The sequence below is a fragment of the Ambystoma mexicanum genome, chromosome 2q (genome assembly GCF_040938575.1).
Source record: "Ambystoma mexicanum isolate Mex_15411 chromosome 2q, UKY_AmexF1_1, whole genome shotgun sequence".
Taxonomy (NCBI): domain Eukaryota; kingdom Metazoa; phylum Chordata; class Amphibia; order Caudata; family Ambystomatidae; genus Ambystoma; species Ambystoma mexicanum.
Genome location: NC_090924.1, coordinates 1,201,948,000 through 1,201,963,690, shown reverse-complemented (window position 1 = coordinate 1,201,963,690; position 15,691 = coordinate 1,201,948,000). Strand labels below are relative to the sequence as shown.

The 15,691-nt window shown below is 40.8% G+C and overlaps 1 protein-coding gene across 1 annotated transcript in view; it reads left to right on the top strand.

Annotated features, from left to right (window-relative positions):
- DGKB (diacylglycerol kinase beta) overlaps positions 1 to 15,691 on the top strand; it is a 3,560,883-nt gene that overhangs the window by 1,317,750 nt on the left and 2,227,442 nt on the right. The window contains exon 18 of the mRNA XM_069648599.1: positions 2,826 to 2,915. Within this exon, the coding sequence (XP_069504700.1) occupies positions 2,826 to 2,915 (90 nt within the window). The remainder of the gene's footprint in view (positions 1 to 2,825; positions 2,916 to 15,691) is intronic.

The following is a 15,691-nucleotide window of genomic DNA, read 5'->3' as shown; positions in this document are numbered from 1 at the left end:
CATTATAAAACGCTTCTGTGAATCATGCCCTTAAGTTTGTCTTTTATATGGTCCTCCACAAAGTTTTTTAAAAGAATGACATTTTTCATTAACAGATCCATTTTTAGCTGCATTCTCTGCAGAGGATTTTCTTACGTCTCTTTCTATATTGTTTTTAATGTCTGTATGGTCTGTTAAAAATGTGTTAAGTACAAACAAAGTGATGGTTAATAATTGGCTTATATTGAGAAGTGTAGTGTCTACCATTAGTATCACTGTCTTCACTCATTTCATCCCGAGGAACATTTTCCTCCAGCCACTCCAAAGTACTAGACATTTCTGTGTAAAAAAATAAATATTAGTTTTAGTGTACCTAATACAGAAAGTATATATCTATATATATATATATATATATATATATATATATATATATATATATATATATATATATATATATATATATATATACAATAAATGCAGTGTACTCACTATTTTCTTGCTAAGTTTTGCTGTTACTGCTATGTAGGATTCCTGTTTTTTTGCTGTGCAATTTATGTGAGGTCATTCTGTTGGAGGCATATTTATAGTGTTTTGGTATATTCAACTATGTTGCATATGCTGTGAAATTGGACTGTTAGTGTCTTACATACACAGTTTCACTTCTTATTTATTATTGAATGTAATTTAAGTATGTGCTGATTTTTGAACATGTTTAGTGTTTTTTTGGATGATATAACAATGTAAAATACCCCCTGAGTTTTTGGACAGGGTTGATGTTGTCCAAGTCCGTCCACGAACAGGCGCATGGTCCGCAGATATCAGACCCACTAGCCCAGGTAGGGGGTTCAGTATGTTCTATGTTATATGCATATAAACTAAGGGCATCCTAGTAAACATTTATCAAATTTACATCATCTATATATCTATATTCAGTGAAGAAACGTTGCTACAGGAACGTTATGGTTAAGTTGCACTACTAAAAACCTATGAAAATCAGTAAAAAAAGTTGTTAAAGGGACGTTATGGTTAATTTGCGCTACTAAAAACCTATGAAATTCAGTGAAAAAAAAGTTGCTAAAGGGACGTTATGGTTCCAAGTAAAACTGAAAAACCCCTGAAATTCGCCAGTTATGGTAAGCTAAGCAACCATAACACGCGCCACCGTGCACTGCTAAGACTAACACCCAGGATGTAAAAGATGACATCCCAAATGTCATTGATGGCATCACTGATGACATCACATGTGCATTTACTTTCCATGAAAAGTCTGTACAAGTGATTCTTATTGTCATGTTAATAAAAAAGTTTCAAGGATCATTGGAATAAATTTCATGAGGTACGTAGTGCATTAAGCAATGCATTCATCCAAATACCATTCTATTATGAAGTGTTTTCCAGTGAACTAAGGTACATGTGTAGAAACATAGGTTTAGTGAACAGCAGACATGATTGAGGTGCAATATTAATACTCTTGCTATGTTAAATACAAACATTATAAATGCTTTCTTATTAGAGTTCTGCATACTGTAAACTTTTAATAAGTACCTAATAAAACCCACTTACTATATATTGCACTATTGTAAACAAAACACAAACAGACAACAACACATAGAAATATGAGAATATACAGGGAAAATGAAGCAACAGTATTACCAGACAATCTTCATACCTAAGTAATTATCTTCATGCACAGAAATGATTGCTCTACTTCAAAGCTACTAATTCCCTATGTATAACTATCACATATTGTGACTGGACCCTAAGGAAAGTAGTGTGCGTGCAATGTGTACAAATATGAGCATAGCCAGGCAAAGTACAGTAATAAAAAAACAGCAGAACAATAAGAAAGTGTTTAGAACCTTACTGATCATCTTCATACATAGAAATCATTGCTCTCTTCCAAGTGTGTGTTTTCCCTATGTATATGTTTCATATGCTGTGAGTGAACCCCAAGTGAATTACTGTAAGAACATATTTGAAATATACGTCTACAAATATAGTACTTTTAGAATGTTCTGTTCCTGACTGTTACTGGCCTAGATATGTCAGTAAAGGAAAAAAAGAGGGAGCCAGACATGTGATGTAATCAGTGATGTCATCAATGAAATTTGTGATGTCATCTTTGATGTCCTGGGTGTAAGGCTTAGCAATGCACGGTGGTGGCACAATTTAAGTTTGCTTAGCTTACCATAACTGGCGTATTTCAGGGGTATTTCGGTTTTACTTAGAACCATAACTTCCCTTTAACAAAGTTTTTTCACTGAATTTCATAGGGTTTTAGTAGCGCAACTTAACCATAATGTCCCTTTAACAAAGTTTGTTTACTGAATTTTTTAAATATATATAGATGGGCTCCAGCATACTGAACATGGTGATGGTGAAATCAAAAGAGTGGAACAGCATTTGGAAATATTTTACCCCGGTCATTGAACATAACATTTTTGAATAGTGTCAATACTTCCATTTATTTCTTGAAACAGCATTATGAAACAAATTCACTTAGCAAAGCCACGAAGGTCACCACTGTTTTGATGATAACACATTTTCCTTTTCCCTCATGAGTTTTCATTGATAGAGCACTGAACATGGTAATGCATAATAATGCCAATGCAACCTATTTATTTTCAGTGTTTTGCAAATATGTTTATGTGCATTCATATTTAACACATTTCAATATCAGAAAATGACAACAATTATGTCTGTACGTTTCTGCATAATCCAACACTCATTCCGCCAGGCATTCAATTGTGCATGCTCTCTAGCCCTAGTGTTTCCTGTTTCGATTATGATTATTTTCACAGAGATGAGATTGCTTTGAGTTATTAACTTCATGTCTTTATTCACAGATAAAGCAAATTTGGAGAAGAATCCTCCAGTGGCAATTCTACCTCTTGGGACTGGCAATGATTTGGCAAGGTGTCTAAAATGGGGAGGAGGTAAAGTAGAGTAAACATGTTTACTATATTTTAAATAGCACAATTATCAACACAATTGTTTCTGCAATTGAGTTTGTTTTAGTAATTGAATAAGGTAAAAAGGAACTGCTGTGAATGATTGGTCTACGGTCTCACTAACACTGTTCAGAGTGGTCCTAAAAGTGGGCAGTATGGTCCTAACCAATCCTGCTTAAGCTAATTTGCACAAACTGACTCAAATGTCGGATATTGCAAGACACTTGAACAATTATTTTGATTCAGGAAAACAGGTTTGATCAGGAAACAGATATTGATGGGTTCAATTGTGTTCTTATGGACATGGACTGTGCAAGGATTGTGCTACCCTATGCAAAAGATAATGTGACACACCACCACTAACAACCCCATATGTGCTGACTATATCATAGAATCTCCACACATGGTCCTTCATCTCCTCACCTGAATTTCCCTGCCCACCAGGTTCATAAACTGACATTTTGCCATCATGTTTAGACCTTTTTTTCATAAAAAGATGCAACTAAAATACTCTCATTTACGAAAACAAAATTCACCTCTCAAGCAGCACTGCAAAATGTCAAATAATATATGTTTTCTTTACAAATGAAGCACATTGTGGGGGATGGGGGTGCAGCAAACAGGCTACATTGCCATGCTGAGGGAGAGCAATGACTAACCCAATCAATGTCTCACTCCCTGCTATGAGAGACCATATGATTTGTTAGTCGCGGAATCCCGATCATGGCTAGCGCTGATGGACTCAATTAAAGAAGACACTCACAAAAGCCATTATCGATATCAATGAGCTCTGGAATTACTGGCCAGGTGATTTGGATAAAAGGGCCTCCGAGGTGATGGCAATATACACCCACAGGCAATTGAAATTAAATGAACAGGAGCTGGGAGTACAACTGTTGAGAGTGCATAGATCAGCCACCGTCCCCGCAACACAGACGAGTGTGGAGAGAAGAGGTAAGGGAGGACGGAGAGGCAGGAGAAGAGAGGAGCAGGCATGGTAGAAGAAAGAGAGGGCGAACATATAAAGATAGCATAAACCTAATTAAACTTGGAACAATGAGCATAGAAAGAGGATTTACTTAGCAATTGCTGGAAACACAACATGGCTGTCATCTTTGAATAGAGCCTTGGCTACACTTTGTATTTGTATTTTATTTTGTTTTATATAGTGCCTTACACCAAAGTGCTGAACATAAGAACAAGTGCCGTACAAATAATTAATTAGCCTTTAAAACACAGACTATTTCAGTGGTTGCAGTGATCTTCATTAACCAGACGAGAGAAGGTAGGATAGCAGAGAGACCCGAAAGAATGAATATACTGTTTTAGAATGGAGAGAGAGTGGGAGAGTTTTCCAGTTCAAGGGTGCTAAAAGAGAGAAAGACCAAAAACGAGATTGAGCACAGGGGGGAAGGGGAACTATAAAATGATGATGGGAAGTAGAACGAAGTGGGCAAGAAGTAAAGTAGAATGCAACAAGAAAGGAATGATAGGGGGAGCAAGACTATGGAGAGTTTTAAAAAAGAAACATAGACAATTACATTTTAAACAGTGATGAAAAGAGAGCCATCCTAGATTAGTCAAGGAAGAGCAGATAGAATCACGAGGAGCATGCAGAAAGAGAACATGAATAGAGGTATTAAATACAGATTTCAAAGTAGCTGGGCGAGATAGAGGAAGTCCAAAGAGTGCAGAAGAACTGTAGAAGAGCCACGAGATTAGAGCAGACACCAGTAGCTGCGTGGCTTTAAAAGTCATACAAGGACAGGTTTTTTGAATATTATACAATTGAAATCGACAGCAATGAGCAGATAAGGAATTATGGTGACTAAAAGAAAGATCGGAATCGAGATGGAGACCTATGTTACGAGCCACAGAAGAAATAGGTAACTGGGAAAGAGAAAATGATATAAAGGGAGGTTACGGAGAAGGAGAATTAGTAGATGAAGGGAAAAGATAACCTCAGTTTTTGTGGCATTAATCACGAAGAAGTGATCTGACATCCATGATTGGATGGCTAGAAGACAGGCACTACATTTATGATGGATGTCATGAGTATAGTATGGAAATTAAAGAAAGATATGATATGATATGATATGGCATTTATAATGCGCCTATACACAAGTGTTTCAAGGTGCGACGAGGCAAGGGAGGGGAACAGAGGGAGGACGGACAACTATCTTACTAGGCCAGGTGTCATTCAGAGCTGTGTGTCATCAGCATAGAAGTGATGCGAGAAACCAAAAGAGGAAATAACCCCAGCTAACAAAGAAGTGTAAAGTGAAAAAAAAAAAAGACCAGGGACCGAACCTTGAGTGACACCATAGGTAAGTGAGCGTCTTTGAGAAGAAGCCTGAGCCAAGGAACCTGAAAATGTTCTCTGGGATTGGTATGATCAAACCAGGCTAAGGTAGATCCAGAAAAGCCAAAGAGGAAAGAACAGACAGTAAGAATGTGTGATCAAAAGTGTTGAAGGCAGCAGAAAGATCCAGAAGTATAAAAAGAGAAGACTGTTTAGAATGACATGCAGAATAAAGAGAGTCCAAAACAGAGAGAAGGGTAGTCTCGGCAGAGTACCCTGGGAGAAACCCAGATTGAAAACAAGGAAGAATAGAGTTACAAGAGATGAAGTTAGAAACTTGAGAGTAAACAATGCATTCGGGAATTTTAGGAAGATATGGCAAGAGTGAAATGGGTCGGACATTGGAGGCAGAAGACACATCAGCAGCAGGCTTTTTCAAGATCGGGATTATAGTAGCATGCTTACATGAAGAAGGAAAACAGAGGAAGATAAATGAGAATTAAATAGAATTGTAAGATATGGAACAAGTAAAGGATAGATTTTTGGTATGAGCGAGGTAGGGTGAGCACGAGCAGGGAGACAGAGGGTAACTTCATTAGTGATGGGAACACATCCAGTAAAGATTTCTTTAGGAGATACCAGAGGGATAGTTGTCAAAGGACTGATCTGTGTGTGAGAAAATTCAATAACTGATTGAAATGAAGAGACCTTGGAAGTGAAATAGAGTGCAAGATCTGTAGCAGTGAGAGTGGAGTTATTTGAGGGATACAGGATAGGAAATGAGAGCAGATGGGATAGAATTTGGAAAAGCTGTTCAGGATCATAGGACTGTGAGTGAAGTAGATCAGAGAAGTGGGATTGTTTAGCAGAATGAAGACAATTATTGTAGCGAGCATCATAAGACACATAACAACTGTAGTTCCCTGCTGTCTTAAATTTTAGCCAGCACCTTTCTAAGCGCCAAAGAACACGTTGCATTGCGCAAAGATGGGGAGAAATCCGAGGTTGAGGGACTTTACGGGAAGGGTGGAATGAAGAAGTGGGGTAAATTGAGGCAACAGATGTCGAAAGTGAAGAGGAAAGAGCAGTAGCAGCTTCATCTGCTGTCAGAGTGGACAATGATGCTTGAGACACCAGTTTAGAGGTGGTAGTGGAGATGAAAAGTGTTGTGTTGAGTTTGCGTAGGTCACAACGGAGTTATGAAGGAGAAGGAACGGGAGACAAAGTGTGGGAGGGAAGAACAGGAGAAATCAAGAACAAGAGACGATGATGGTCTTATATGTAGAACGGGAGAGAAGACACAGGAGATGTACAGATGGAAGAGGTAGATATAATATCTAGACAAGATCTAGAGATATGACTGGGGGAGTAGAAAGAGGAGCTAGATAGTGAGAGACAAGAATAGAAAGGAATGGGCGAGCAGAGTGAGTAGTAAGAGGTGAAGATTACATTCATCAGAAACTGTAAGTGCGGTAGTAGAGGGAAGCAAAATAGAGAGCAATGTGTCAATGTCCTCACAAAATGAGGCTACAGGACATGGTGGACTGTAAATTAGTAAGAATGAAATTGAAGATGTAACGGAGACAGCAGAAAAAATTGAGTATGAGAATACAAATGCGTATAAGTGAGTTAAACTCAAATTATGAAGAATAAGAGAAAAAGATAAATGATATAAAATACCAGTGCCACTTCCCGAGAAGAAATATGAGGGGTGTGGCAAAAAGATGTAGCAGAGGTAAAAAATAATGCAGGTATTCCAGTGTTACGGGTCGAAATCCAGGTTTCGATAATGCAGAGGTATTGTAAATGTAAGCATAAAAACATGTCAAGTACTGTTGACGATTTATTGCATAGTGACCTAGCATTCAATAGTCCAAGATGAAGAGACGTAGGATTAGAAGCACAAAGCGGGTAGATCAGGTTAACAAGGTTACGTGTAGTAGTGGGGTGAAGTCTGCGATAAAAAGGTTGCATAAAGAGTGCAAGAAGTGAGGCACCCATCAATATTGCTATGATGGGATGTTGTACAGCAGACACCGATGGAACACGAATTTGGCCCCTAGATGGATGGACAGGGTGGGCCAGTAACCTGAAGTCAAGTAAGTTAGATGTACTTGTGCCTTAGATTGAATACAATCTTGATCTGGAAGTAGATCCCTCTTGAAAGCAGAAGCGCGGCCCTCCGTAAACAGCCACAGAAAGCAAAGTGACGATTTGATCAGACTTCAACTGGGCTTCAACCAGGCCATATGTGATGTATGCTGTGGGGTCTCCTGGATTGGCTGAGAGCAAGGTTGGGTGGGGTTGCAGGCATTGCTTAGCAACCATAACGCTCGTAGAGGCACTGGAGGAGCGGGTGAGTGAAACAATAAACGGAGCACCAATGCTCAAGATTACACTATGCTGACACACACCCTCTCAACCAGGAAGTGCAATAAGGCTGGAAACAATCAGGAAGCAGACTGCCAAAGCAAGATGCAGCATGCAGACTCTGTAGACAGCAAAGTGACGACTTGTCCCGACTTGACTTTCCTAAAGGAACGTGATAGGATGGGGATGTGAAATGAATGTCCAGATACCTCAGGTAGAAAAGTAAACCACTTAAGTAAGTTCCAGATGACAAGGTGAATACAACAGGTATGTCCAAAGCTAAGTAAGTAGGAAGGTACAAGAAGAGATCCACAGACCTTTACTCTCACAGGCTGATTCACTAAAACTGACATTCATGGAACTAACAGGGGCCCTCACTCCACAACATTCCACAGGCGTACATGCCATCAGGCATTGCATCAAACAAGCATTCATGAAAGACCAATGCAAGGGAGACACAAAACATAACATAATGCCAATGCAGGGGTCATCAATGGGACCTCGAGTGCAAATTAGAATCACACCTCCCTCTCCATAGAAGCTCCCAAAGCTCCCCCTATAGAGGTTCCATGTTAAAGAAAGGATACATTCCTCCACAAACTTATCAACAGAATACAAACACCCATACTCCTCTCATCCGGCCATACTACCAATACTAAACATGGCTGCAGGACAAAATGGAACGTTTCCCATAACAAGAATGACAGCCAGGGAGCCATGTCACAAACATGAGAACCCCGATTTCACAGATGTCATTGGCATTCCTAGACCATCTCCTCCAAGAATTGACATCAATGACAATAATGTCCATTGATGCCAGAACATTTGAAATGCAAGTTGATCTTTGCGAATTAAAAAAGCACATTAAACAAATCATTGGCAGCCTAGGTGACACTGATGAAATAGGTTACAAGACATGATCAAAGGACTAGAACACCTACACCAACTGTTAAAAATGAACAGTGGACTTAGAAAATCAGAATAGGAGGAATAACGTATGCGTTTTTTTCAGCCTTTCAGAAAGGAAAGAAGGTCACGGTGAAATTTATGTAGGAGTTCATCTCTCAAATAACAGACATCCAGTTAATTCCACCTGTGGAACTACACAATTCCCACAGAGTCCAGAATCACCACCCCAGCAGCAGAAAGTTCCCAAGACCATCTATTTGTCACCTATGCCCTGAGACACAACAACATAGTTGTGATATTGCAAGAAGCACAAAAAAGAACCCCTTCATACACAAAGGACAGACAATGTACATTGCGCAGGACTGCACCAGGGTGACCATAGACAAGCACAACTCATTTTAACACAGAAAATGCAACTACATCAATGTGCTTAAGATATGGCCTTGTAGATCCTGCCAAAATGTTGGTAACTAAAGATGGGAAAACAAAAGATTTACTAAACCTGTAGGACCTGAGAGACTACCTTAAAGAACTTAATATAGAAGCAATTGAAACAGCAATACAAACCCACACCTCTCTAAGGGATTGCCTGAATCTAGAGCCCAGATCTAGGGAAGAGAGATGGGCAAGATACAGATATAAACGGGGCAAAGACGGCATACCTGCACTCAGGCATCGCATTCAAACTCAACTATTCAAACAGAGGAGCATGCCATTTACAAATCGGGATCTCCCTTAAAGAACCAACAAAACAAACATTGGAGAAATATAAATCACCAATGGGCACCTAGACCCAAACCATTGATCAGAAGCTGATAGCACTAACTATTACGCAGGCCAAACTAGGACAGTCTTGCAACCTTTTTAAAACTTCTATCTTCCAACGACAACAATAAAAACAAAAAACATTTGTTTGCTTTTATCCTCCCTTCCAAACATACTGTGGTGGGGGCATAGAGGAAGACCTCGCATCTCATCAAAGGGGATTACGTGGACTCAAAGTACTGAGGTAACACTAGACCTGCAGGCCAATGCTTCATGCCACCATTTTGCAGATATACTGCATGAGTTACACAGTTGCTATAGTCAATGGTTCTCGTTATAAGTTTGACAAGAGATTTCATATGGCAGACAAACAAACAAAATCAAAATGTAGCACTGCATGGACCGTACGTCAACAGAAACACATGTCGGCAGGCAGGGCTGACTTACCACATGGCCTGCAGCACGATAAAGCTATGACATGTGGGTTGAGTTATATACCCCATGCATGACCTGAAAATCCTGACTCAGAATGTGAATGGCTGGCACAACTACATAAAAAGAAAAATATGCTACACTGCCACAAAAGAAAAAGCCCAGATATTGTATTAGTACAGGAGTCCTAGTTGGAACCATCAGCGGCCGGGTTGTGTGGGGAAAGCATACAATAGCTCTTCAAATCATGGGACGAAGAGTAGGATATCAATACTATTAAAAACATACATTGTAAAATAGAGAGAACTTGGACTAATTGGGAAGGAAGAATATGCTTTGTGAAACTTCAAATACAGAAGCACATTCTTTTAGTGGGCTAGATATGTCCCCCAAAGAAGAGGAACATTTCTTTTTCTCCGATCTTAACATGATTCTGCCAGAAAATAGAACTACCCCATTATTCTAGGAAGAGACTGGAATCTAGCCCCAGATGGACTATTAGATCAGTCAATAGAGTTTGATGTTGAAGGAGCCAAAGAAAGAAATGTACTATAAAGAATATTGGCAGATCATGGGTTAGAGGGAAATGGTGAATACTGCACCTGAAAGAAAGATAATTGACTCATATGTCTTGCTTACATGGAACCTGGGCCAGGCTAGATTACTTTAAAAAGTTACTAAATGTAATCCGCTCCAATGGCATTCTCTCTAGCAGCCTTTCAGACCATGCAACCATCAGTAAGCAGATAGCGCATGGACGTCAGTCTCATCAGCAGGTCACTTTGGGCCTCTACTAAGGCATTTTGTTAGGGCACATATGTTACAAACTGCCCCGTTCCACAAAACAGAGAAACCTACTGAACATAATCAATGATTTAACAATACATACCTATCTGGAATCACACAACACATGAACACTTTAATTAATGATTGCATTTGTTGATAGCGCCCACACCCAGAGGAATCAGAGCGCTAAAGGTACAAGATGAGATTCGAAAGAAAGCAATATGCTAATTACAATAGATTGTATCACTTTAGTTGTAAAGAATGAGGTAGTTGCATTACATCATTGAAAGTGAAACATGCAGAGTAGGGTGATTGCATTATATCATGGAGTTTGCATCAGGTTCAGAGTCGGTAGGGCAATTCAGAAGTTACAAGTATTGTTGAATAATTAAGTTTTTACTTTCTTACGTAAGAGTGCATAGGTAGGTTCATCTTGGATGTGCTGAGGGAGGGCGTTCCACAGTGTGGGACCGATGGTGGTGAAGCAGGAGCCTCCTGCTCTCTTTCTGGTAAATCTGGGTATGTTCAAAGCTGATGTGGTGGAGTAGCAGAGATTGCGCATGTTGTGTTTCTTGGGTATACGGTTGGTGAGGTAAGGGGGGCAGTGCTGTGTAAGCAGCGATAGGTGATGGCAAGAAGTTTGAACTCGATGCATGCTTTGATTGGAGCCAGTGTGCCTCCCGTCTGATGGGGGAGATGTGGTTGGAATGCTTCAAGCCCCAAACTGCTCTGAGGGCGTTACTTTGGAGCAGTTGAAGTTAATTGATGTTTCTGGTGGAGGTTCCAGCTAGGATAGCATTGCAGTAGTCAAGTTTGCTACCTATGATCGCTTTAGCAAGGGTAAGACAGTTGTTGGGGGTAAATTAATTTCCTAGAGAGGTTTACGAGTTTGGTAGAGTAGGAAACAGAAGAGGGGATAGTATTGATTTCTTTTTGCAGATTTAGCTCAGCGTCCAGGTAAACGCCTAGTATTTTCACATGGGCAGAAACAGGGATGGTATTACCATTGGCAAAAAGAAGAGAATTCAGGGCTGAGGAGTTTGAGGCGTTGAGGGGAGGCCACGATGAGGAGCTCAGTTTTTCCATCATTCAGGCAGAGGTGATGTGTGGCCATCGAGGCCTGTGTGATCCTGAAGACTTGATTGATGTTGGAGGAGTCAAGGCCATGGTCGCCTGTGATTTTGTGGAGGACCAGCGTATCGTCAGCAAAGTTGGTGTATGGGATGTTAAGGCTGTCTAGGGGGTCAAAGAGTGGTTTGGTAAACATGTTATAGAGAGTGGGGGAGAGGCAGGAGACCTATGGAACACTGTAAGAGACAGATATAGGGTCTGCAGATTCAGAACCTGCAAAGAACCTGGTGGAACGGCCAGATAAAAATTATTAGATCCATAAGGTGGCTTCAGGGGAGAGGGGGAATGTGGTGGAGAGATGTTTGCAGAGGATTTCGTGATCCACTAGGTCAAAAGCTGCAGAGAGGTCAAGTAATAGGAGGATGGCGAGCTCGCCCTTATCCCTAATGTGGTTGAGCTGGATCTTGAGGTCAAGGAGGGCAGATTCAGTGCTCTGTCTGGGTCTGAAGCCTGATTGTTTGGAGCCTAGTAAATTATGGCTTTCAAGGTGTAGTTGCAGTTGTGAATAGGCAGTACGGTCCAAGATTTGGAGGAAGCATGGACCGGTGGTGAATGGGCAGTAGTTGGTAGGGATGGTAGGGTGGATTTCTTCAGGAGGGGCATGACCCATGCTTGTTTGATAGCAGTGGGAATAGAATTGGATTTAAAGGATGCATTGATCAAGCTAGCTATGGTAGGGGCCAGCGGTTCTGTGAACATTTTGACAATGTGGGCTGGGCAGATGTCACCAACACAATTAGAAGCTTTTAAGTGTTGAATGGTGGTGAGGACTGTGAGGTGGTGAGATTGTGGAGAATTGAAACTGGGAAGGAGGGGTAGTAGACGTGGAGGAGCTGGTCGGGGGAGGTTGGTGGCAGGGGTGGGCGATCTGTGTTCTGGTGTCCAGGGGGGATTGGATGAGGGTGCACCAGGCTTTATCTTTAAGGAAGTTGTCAGACTTGGGGAAGTAGGGATACAGACTCTCTAAGAATTTTGAAGAGCTATTTCCTGTTGGAACATGCATTTGAGATTCTGGTGTTGAAAATTTTGCTTTAGTGTCAATGATTGCTAGTTTCGATGTGTTAGCTGTGCATTGGAAGGTTGCTTTGTTGGTGGGAGTGGGGTTTATTCTCCAGAGGTGTTCAAAGGCGTGTTTCTTTTTACTGAGTGAGACTAGGTCATCAGTGTACCAATTATGGATTTTGTATTTTTTACGGGAGGTCGTTCTGAAGGGTGCGTGTTCATCAAGTGCAGAGAGCAAGGCGGAATTCTAGGATGCAAGAATGGCTTTGGGGGGAGAATTGTTAGGGGCTGATTTGAGGGAAGCTAGGATGGAGGGGGTCAGGAGCTCGGCTGTGAGCTTATGGTTGTGCCTGGGGGTGATGAGACAGGGTTCACTGGTGGCAGGGGTAATTATGGTGGTGGTGGTGAGGAAGAAGGGGATCAGTGAGTGATCAGATCAAAGAAGGGGAAGAGGGATGGACACTTGGAGGGGGTTGTTTCATGTGAGGATCCAGTCAAGAATTATTCCTTTGTTGTGGGTTGGAAATAGACTAGTTGTGAGAAATTCATCTCTTTGAGGGTGGAAGCGAGGGCTTTGTGTTCAGAGTGGTCATAGTGGCCTAGGTTGAAATCTCCTAGGAGAAAGCATTTGGTATTGGGCTTGGGGAGTGGGGAGATGAGGAGGGGAATGTCTGTTTCTGGATTACCAGAGTGGGATGGTTGGCCATAGATGAGAAGTAAGTTAATAGTGGTTTGTGGGGAGGACTCAAGAGGATTTCAAGAGCTAACTAAATACAAATTTGAATTGAAAGAGCTGGTCTAGAATGCCCTCTATGCAGACAAAAACAAACTCATTATGAAAAGGGTGAGACATATGGACAATTATGAGCATAGAATATTAAGAAGAAACAAGTAGAATCAGGGATATAATTTATAAAGGCTACAGGGAACTCCATTCTCACAGACCCCTATGCAATAACAAATTCCTTTGCAGACTTCTACATATCATTATACAAACCTAAGAATTAATCAGATCTTAAGGCAAGGCACAGCCTCCTTACCTCCATCCCATTACCATCCTTGACTCCACCTGACAGGGTGACCCTAAGCGACCCCATATCAGAGGAGGAGATTTAAAATCTCTCCACAAAGAAATTGCCCGGTGAAGATGGCTCTCTGATGGAATTCCACAAAATTAATATGGGTTACATCGCCTTCATCCTGGTTAATGTATTTTCAGGAGCAGAAATAAAAGAATCCCTCTCAGATTAATTCAACAAAGGTTTAATCACGTTAATCCCCAAACCCACTAACATCTGATTCATATCTGAAATCAACCTAAATATCCAGCTGTAAACAAAAATATTGGCCACAGGTCTGCAAAGATTTATACCAGTCTTAACTCATGCTTCACAAGTTTGGTTTGTACCGAACCATTCCCCAAGTGCCAACATGAGGAAGCTCCTCCACCTAATCTGGTGTGGGAATGCTTTGCCTGTACCCAAAATCGCCCTGTCCTTAGATGCTGAAAAAGCTTTTGACAGGGTTGTTTGGGACTATCTGTTCAATGCACTTAAAACATTTGGATTGGGAACCTCCTTTATATGGAAAATTCCTCTTCTCAACCACAACTCTACAGCCAGAACAATCTGCAATGGGTATGTAACAAACACGTTGATATACAAAGAGGAGCAAGACCAGGATGCTTGCTATACCCTCTTCTATTCATACTGGTGCTGGAGCCATTAGCCAAAGCCATATGCGAGAACCTGAGGATCAAGGGCATACTTACTCATACCGGAGAAAATAAAATAATGTTGCAAACAGATAATATCTTATCGAAGCCTATTGAACGAAAAACAATCCCCCCATGAGTTATGAACTTTGTAGAACATTTCTTCCTTATATCTAAATACAAAAAAAATTGGTTTAAGTATAAGTGCTACCAACAGCCTCTAGCACCACGAGATCAGATTTCCATGTGCATCTCTTCAAATTGATGCCTCAGGGCCTCTAATATTCACGTATATCTCACACCTAACTGAAATATTATCTAAGAATGTTGACAGAACTTGGAAATCCATTTTAGTGGACATGACCAGGTGGCAACAACGGAACATATCTCTATGGAGCCAAGGACACGCTATTAAAATGACAGTTGAACCAAAGTTCAACTACCAATTCAACATTATACCACATAGGCCCTTAAAGACACTTTTCGAAGACATAAATGCACTATTTAGAATGTTCATCTGGAACGGCGCCAGACTGAGGCTAAACATGAGCAAACTCTCCATAGTACCATAGCCTGGTGGTTTAAAACATCCTCATGCAGAACTATACTTCTTGTCGCACCGGCACGCTGACAGGATGCATGCTTTCTCATGCACGGTGGAAGAACCACATTGGCTACCAGTTGAGAAACATATGATACATGGCCTTTCAGCAGTAGGTCTCCTTTATGGGGACACAAGTCAAATAGCTAAACATCCAATACTCGATTATTCACTCCGCAAGAGCTGGATAACGGGACCCAAATTGTTACAGATTGACCCCCACTTGGACTTAGAGGCACCCATATGGAACTATTGCAAGTTAAACATCGGTAAGAACATGGTCAAACAGCATTGCTGGGCAAGAAAGGGGATATTTGGAGCAATACAAAAATGACACCATTTGACAAATTACAACATTGTTTCTCACTTTCAGAACCGACAACGGCAATAGATACAACTTACGGTCTGCCTAGCGGGGGCTATGAGATCAAACAGGAACACTGCCATATCATCACCAATAGCAACATTCGTTCTGACATGGAAACAGAGAAGACAGGCAGTGTCCAACATGTGTAATATGCTCCTGTCCTCAATGTATCACATAGGGCAATATGTATTCTTAAGTACAAATGGGAAAATATCCTTCAATTTACCTTCACCGAGGCACATTGGTCCAGGCCTCTTACCATTTTATGTAACAGGCCTCACTCAGGTGGCAAGAGCAGTTTAGCAAGGGCACATTGAAGTCCTCAATGTATATAGATATAGAATTGAATGGTTCAGTGAATGATTTCCTCATAAGAGGTTAC